General features: G+C 49.6%; 1 protein-coding gene across 1 annotated transcript in view; it reads left to right on the top strand.

Moving 5' to 3' along the window:
* Positions 1-1,602: 1,602 nt before the first annotated feature.
* LOC135221624 (regulator of MON1-CCZ1 complex-like) overlaps positions 1,603-7,108 on the top strand; it is a 317,999-nt gene continuing 312,493 nt past the window's right edge. Inside the window, exon 1 of the mRNA XM_064259288.1 lies at positions 1,603-1,788. Coding sequence (XP_064115358.1) covers positions 1,678-1,788 — 111 coding nt within the window. The 5' untranslated portion in view covers positions 1,603-1,677. The remainder of the gene's footprint in view (positions 1,789-7,108) is intronic.

Here is a 7,108-nt window from a genome sequence, read left to right as displayed (position 1 = left end):
AGGAGGTGCGGACCTTTCGGGGGGGGGGATAAGCTGCAACCCCCACAAATGACTCTACCTGACTCCCTTATTCTATAAACCTTTGTTGCAACAAAGTAATGATGGGAAAAGCATTTCGGAAGCTGATCACAATTCTTTTCTTTTTGCATAGGACGAATTTGATAAACTCTACAGAGTTAGAACTGAAATGCTGCGGTAGATTGAAATTGGGTTACATAGGAAAATATATACCACATATAGTAGGTAGTACAGCAAGTCATTAATATAAGAGATAAGAGTATTTGTGAAGGTAATGACAGTAAATTTTGAAGCTGCAATTCATGTATAAACCTTATAATAAAGTAGAAAGCTTTATAAAACCGCAAAAATGGAAATAAATTAAAAATAAGGGAAATAGTGGGAATTGCGTGCAAGATCTGAAGCTGAATAGCTACAGGATAAATCACAGAAATGACGAAGATAGCAATAAAAGTAATAAAAGTTTGACAGTGGGACAATTATAATAAAATAAGGAAGATTGGGAAAATATTGTGATGTTAGACGCTATACAAGAAATGTCAAAGGTAAATTAAGGAACAAATATACCGCAATACTTTTGCATCAGTAATATTGATCAAAGTAAGAACCAATACATTAAAAGTAAATTTAATTAAGTCAAACAGGAGGAATTGTCAACTTCACTTGGCGATCTAATTGATGCTTTGTTGTTTTGCCATGAATGCAAAAAAGAAAGAACTGAAGTAGTTGAATTGCAACAGCCGTATGAAGAAGATAAATGAAATATCTGGAAAATAATATAAAAAAGAACAAAAATGTACCATATGTGCAGAAAAAATACAAAAACTACGCAAGAAAGAAACGGCCAAACTGGAACAACACCACATGAGTGATGATGTGTGTTTGCAAAGGGAAAGTCTTAACCTCGAACCTGATCCTGAATTTGACCATGAGTTTAGGCATTTCATACATAAAGCACCACTTAAGATATACAGCAAATTATGCATTCAGATCCAAAATAAGAGTAGCTACCTGCCACTCAAGGGATATGAAAAATAAGCCATTCTATCTGAAGCATACACTTGAGAGTGGTAGAAGTAGGTTGTTATATAAGAATAATGAAAATGAGAAAACACCTTGGGATCGGTCCATAAAAGAGTACACGAAAGAGTTAAACTTGAACTAACTAAAATTGAATAAATTAACGGTAAGCAGTTAAAAGAAACAATAAACAATTCAAAGAAAAGGCATGACTGAGAGAAATAGATGACAAATTAATATTAAAACTCTAGGGAAATTTAAGGAAAATAAAGATGATTCTGTATGATACCACTGAAAAATCACAGCTGATCAATAGATCTAGATCAGTTTTGCTAAATGATAGGAATATAGGTTAAAAAGGGAATGTGAGTACAAAAGTAGCAATAAAAAGATATATAGTCATGCTTCTTACTATTCGTAGATCTGCTTGAAAGTAGAAATTGAAAATAGGAAGGAATTTATCAAACATATCTGGTACTACAGAGACAGTTTTATGTAAACAAGCACAAGCCAAGTAAAAATAGTAAGAGGAAGAGAGCTGTTTCAAAGAAAATTTCACCTATTACTACTACTAATCCTACACTGCCTAGTTTTCTACGGTCTAATTGTCAGTTTGTAGTGTAACAAATAAACTGGGTTATGGAGGACTACGGCGACCCAGACGGGTATTTAGCATTATCTAGCGATCCTATACGATTTGAACCCGTCAGCAAAGTCACCAATGTCTTTTTTGATGACACGAATAAAGAGGTAAGAAGGGCAGACTGCCTTAGCTGGTCCAAGTAAGGTATCAAAGTTTGAATGTATAAGTTTCGACAAAACTTTCAGTAGGCCTAGACTAGAATGCTTGAACCCACACGACTTAGGGACGACGGCAACATTATGCATTCGCAACTTTAATAGTAGGTAAGACCAATATTTTCTTGCTTACCTATTTTTCAACACCTGTAAAACTATAACAACTCCGCACGGCTTAGGGTAAAACACCGCAGTGCGGGCACTTGCACGGACAAATGAGCCCCCTTTTCACTCAAATAGCTAGGTATTTAATTGGTGAAACAACGATACAATTCAACATTTAAGCATACCGTTCAAAAGATTGAAGTTTCGTTAACAAAACGAGATTAGGTAGGATGCATGAAACCGCCATACCAACTACCTAAAATAAGCATGTGAGGTCTTAATAAAATAGGTAGCCTAGCTACCTAGTACCTATATGTTTGCAAGGCAGTTTTTTAATTCAATAGCTAGCCTATGGCGTGATATCATCTTATGCCCCATCCAGCATACACTGGCGGACATGTCCTTCCCAGCCTTCCCAGCACACATTTGAACAATATTTACGTATCTACCTTTGTACTGTTTACTACTACTAGCTATTTATTTAATTACTCAAGATTGTAGTTGTAATCAGCACAACAAAACAACATTTTGTTGCCTATACTAGTAAATGTATGAGGCGTCTTATTCCCAGGGTCATGTTTTGAACTGAAATGCATTTTTACCTTGTAATCGGTGGTGTTATCCTTACTGCCATCACAAATGAAACTCCACAGTGCTTATTTGATTGTAATTTTACATATTTCGTTTTTAATTCACTTCATCTTCAATTTAAAATACGTGAGTTTGTTTACAGCAAAGCCACGGCATGAATAATTTTGTACATCTCACAGTCAGAATTCACGAGTCGACGGGTTAGTGAATTGTTTATGACAAAAAATTTTAATTTTTTGCTAGCACTTTAAATTTATTAAGTCATTTATTAAGTCTATATTACTATTGTTCCGATACGTAATACAAACCCTCGTCCTTTAACAATAGGAAGTAGCTAGCGGCAGCTGGAACGGTCGTAAGCTTCGAACAAGGGGAGAACGGTAGTTAACTGCTTGTCCGATCGTCGCGCGCCGCGCGACTGGGAGGTAGAAACAAATCACTTTTGCTTTCGGCCGTGTGTGGGAAGGACGTGTTCGTCATCGCTCTGCCCGCTTTGTCGTTTGCTTTGAGTTTGAGTATTTGCCTCTCTTTCTGTATAAATCAGGAGTGACTGTAAGTACTTTTACAATTCTTATTGATCTTGCAATGAGTGAATTGGAAGAAATGGAGATATCGGCCGCGCCCCTCCAGTCGCCCGTAGAGTGTGTCCCGGGCTGGAGGGGCGTAGATGTGGAGGTTTTAGGTCATTTGTTGACGTTGGACACCCCCACGAGGTTTGTACTCGTTGTCGGGGGCGAGAGTGCTCCCGCAACGAGCCCTGTGTCACATGTATGAATTGGTCCGAGGCGCAGTGGGTGCTGTACGAGGGCAGGAAGAGAATTAGGCCGCCCAAGAAGTCATCGGAAGTCCAGTGACTCCTTTGGTAACGGACACTTCGTCCTCTTTCCTGCCCCCCGGCCAGCCCCCACGTTTCGCGCCTTCCCCTGCGGGGGGGGTGGGGTAGCGGAGTCCTTTTCCTCTCTCGATCCGTCGAGTGTGGATGAGGGCGCCCGCTACCCGGACGTACAGCTGTACTCGGGGTCTTCCGTCCGCTCTGGGGGGGGTGTTTCTCCCCCAGGCGCGAGGAAGCCCCTCCAACTAACCCGACGGTTGTTCTTCCGCAGGTGTGCCATCAGCGAAGGACGACTTGGGAGCAAGGTTGTGGGAGTCGCTGGGACTGCAGGGAGTGCCCAGCATCCATGGGTTGCTTCACGGTTGGCGGGTCGGCAGTGGTCACTCATGGTGCGGTGACCACTACTACTACCACAGTGACGACATCAGCATATGAGATGCCACCGCATCTGGTGTATACGCCCCATATAATGTCGGTGGACACCCACGGCGGCTATAAACATACCCAAAACCCATTGCTGCCGTGCCAAAGAGGACGGTTGCCACCACCACCTGGATTCTTTGCTTTGCCGACCCCGGACTTCCGCTGCCCAAAGAGTACCCCCCTGGACCTGCCGCCAGTGCCACGGATGACGGTGACTGCCGACAGGACTGCCTGGCTCTCCCGTGGTACCTGCCGTGCCTGCCGTACCTGTTGCCGTTCCAGCTACTCTTTCCTTTTCAGATCGGCATTCTCTTTCAGATGTTCCTGCCGTTCCTGCTGTTCCCGGACCTGTTCCTGTTGTTCCTGCTGCTGGTGTGCTGTCACAGTCTCAGGTCTTTCCGGACAGGTGCAGTCGGGCCCTGTTGCTTCGGCAACTGCCCCGGCTCCCTCCTGGATGGAAGACCTGACGTCTGTTCTGCGGAGCCTGGCGAAGAAGAGAGGAAGAGGAAAGAAGGTGTCGTCGTCGTCTTCATCGTCTTCTTCGTCGTCTGCTGCCTCTCCTTCCCCTTCGACTTCTAAGGCTAAACACCGAAGAAGAAGAAGGGTGCCTCCTCCCCCCCTAAGAAGACTCCTTCGGGATCTTCTAAGGTCCCGGCTCGCACAGGCGAGCTGGGGAGCTCTTCTGCTGGTCCTCCTGTTCCTTCGGGAACTGGGCCCGTCGCTTCTTCTGCAAAGAAGAAGTCGACGGGGACCAGAGGTGCACCAGCCTCGGCCTCTGGTGCGTCCTCACCTGGTGCTAGCGGTTTGCTGCCGCGTAAACCAGGTTCCGTCTCGGCCGCTTCTCGTTCGCGAGAAGCACCGAGTGGACGCTCTTCCAAAGAGGACCGTCCAGCCAAAGTTTTGACGCCCGAGCTCGCTCGCCGTCAAGACAGCGGCGCGGAGCAGAAGACTGGCGAGAGTCGTGCACACGACTCTCGCCAGGCCAGTGGACGCTCTCGCAGCGATCAACTGGCTGCTCGCTTGAGCTACGTTACGGTCGCTGACCCGGCCACGGGTTGAAGCGAGGAAGGAGTCCCCACGGCCGCCGGTACCAGCCACGGCTGGTACCAGCGGTTTGACGCGCCGAAGAGGACGCTGGCCGGTCCTCGACGCGACAGAGAGCCTAGCAGGTCACCCGTCCGCCGCTCCCGATGGGACCGGGCGGAGACGGTGACCAGCGGCAGCGTCGCCCTGACGCTAGATGATCGGTCTCGACGTTCTCAGCCGAGCCAATCGCCCCAGGCGAGCGGCAAGGCTAGGCCTGCTGCTCGACCGTCACCGCGGGTTGACGATCAGCAGCAGCCCTCCACGCACGCTGGTCCTGCCAGCGAGCGAGAGGGGGGAGCGTCAGGTCCTGCCTCTCCCGTACCTTCAACCTCCTCGGGCTATACCGGGAGGAGCGAGGTACCGAGGAGCGATCACGAGAGGTGCGCGCTCGTACCCAGCTATGACGCCGTACGGCTCAGGCACGGTCTTAGGACCGACCAGAACGTACGCGCAAGTAGTTGGAGGCGACCGTCAGGGGTCTGTCGCTGTTCCTCCTTCTGAAGGAGGAGTATCGAGGGATATGCTCTTGCTGGAGGGACTGGACGGTCCTACTCCACAAGACGCTGTAACGCCTGAGATACAGAGGAACTTCGCAGAGGTCATTAAGCTGATGCGTCTGCATAATGACCTTGCGGAAGGAATCGTCCGCTGCCACCACCGCAGAGCCCCCAAACACGTCCCGGCTCGAATCATTTTGGGGTGGGGTCCCAAGAGGGAGCCCAAAATGATGGTGGGGTTGCCACGATCAGAGCTTGCGGACTCGGTCCTGGATCAGGTGGAGAATCTCGTCTCAGGCGGGAGGACTCGCTAAAATCCGGACGGTCCTCTAAGCTGCTTCCTCCTCCTCTACAGCGACAGAGGCGATTTTACGTGCCTTCGGAAGACCCGATACTGCCAAACAGGTTAACCCGGAGTTAGCGAGGCTGACTCCAGGTGTGTCCCTGCAGCAGCTCCTGTCGGAGAACCTATGGTTCTCGCAGCAGGAGGCACTTGCCCTGGAATCTACCGCTATGGCAGCATTCCAGGCAGTTTCCTGGTTGGATTTGTGGTCCCTCACAATATCCAAAGTAGCGGCCGGACCCGGGAGTTCTGCTCTCGAAGACGAACGCTTCGTTTCAGGAGACTGTGCCAGTCTGGAGGAAGAGCAATCTCTTACCTCGCCCATCAGACTGCTAACCTGTGGGCCAACTTGGTTCTTCGACGTAGGGACGCAGTCCTTACCCGAGTGGACCAATGGGGGCCGGGCGTTGAGGCGTCACTTGGGCTACGAACAAATGGACCTCTTAGGAGTTCCCCAGCTCTCTTTCCTGGAGAGATGGTGGACGCTGCGGTGGAACGGCGGCGCACTGACGAGAGTGACCGCTTAGTCCACCAGGCAGTCTCGAAGGTTTCTGGGCAATCTCGAGTAACTGCGGCCAAACCAAAGAGCTTGGCTAGCGCTTCCACGGCGGCGAAGACGGTTGCACCGTCCAAACCCCGTGTGAAGACTCCAGCTGTTTCAACTTCTGCTAGAGGAGGCCGCAACCAGCCCTCCTCCCAGCCCTCCTTTCCCCGAGGAGGTGCTTGGAAAGAAGTCGAAACGAGGAGGGAAACGCTAGGGACGGCGTTCCCCCTCACCTGCTGCCGGAAGTGGGGGGTGCCTGGCGAGCCATTGGGCGACTTGGCAGCGCTACGGCGCCGAGAACTGGATAGTAGACGTCCTTCGGGAGGGATATCTACTACCCTTCGAGTCTCGGCCCCCCCTCATCTCCAAACCGGTCCATCTACAGACCTACTGTCCGGGGATCAGCAAAGGACAACGCTCTTTACGACAGGAGATCAAGGACCATGCTGGCGAAACGAGCCTGTAGAAATCGTGGAGGACCAGTCACCGGCTTTTTACAGCCGCCTCTTCCTAGTGGAGAAGGCATCGGGGGGCTGGCGTCCGGTGATAGACCTCTCTCCCCTGAACCGCTTCGTTCGCACGACGGCGGTTCACGATGGAGTCGGCACGCTCAGTGCTCGACTCGATCAGGGGGAACGATTTCCATGCTTTCAGTGGACCTGAAGGACGCGTATTTTCAAATACCCATCCATCAGTCCTCCAGAAAGTACCTCCGCTTCATCTTCGACGGGACGGTGTACCAATTCAGGGCACTTTGTTTCGGTCTCTCAACCCCCGCCCCACAGGTGTTCACGCGAGTGTTCACTCTGGTGTCGGCTTGGGCCCATTCGAACGGGATACGTCTTCTGAGG

This window comes from Macrobrachium nipponense, chromosome 20 (assembly GCF_015104395.2).
Source record: "Macrobrachium nipponense isolate FS-2020 chromosome 20, ASM1510439v2, whole genome shotgun sequence".
In the NCBI taxonomy this organism is placed as follows: Eukaryota; Metazoa; Arthropoda; class Malacostraca; order Decapoda; family Palaemonidae; genus Macrobrachium; species Macrobrachium nipponense.
Note: the sequence above shows the minus strand (reverse complement) of the source record. Positions and strands in the feature narration are given on the sequence as shown.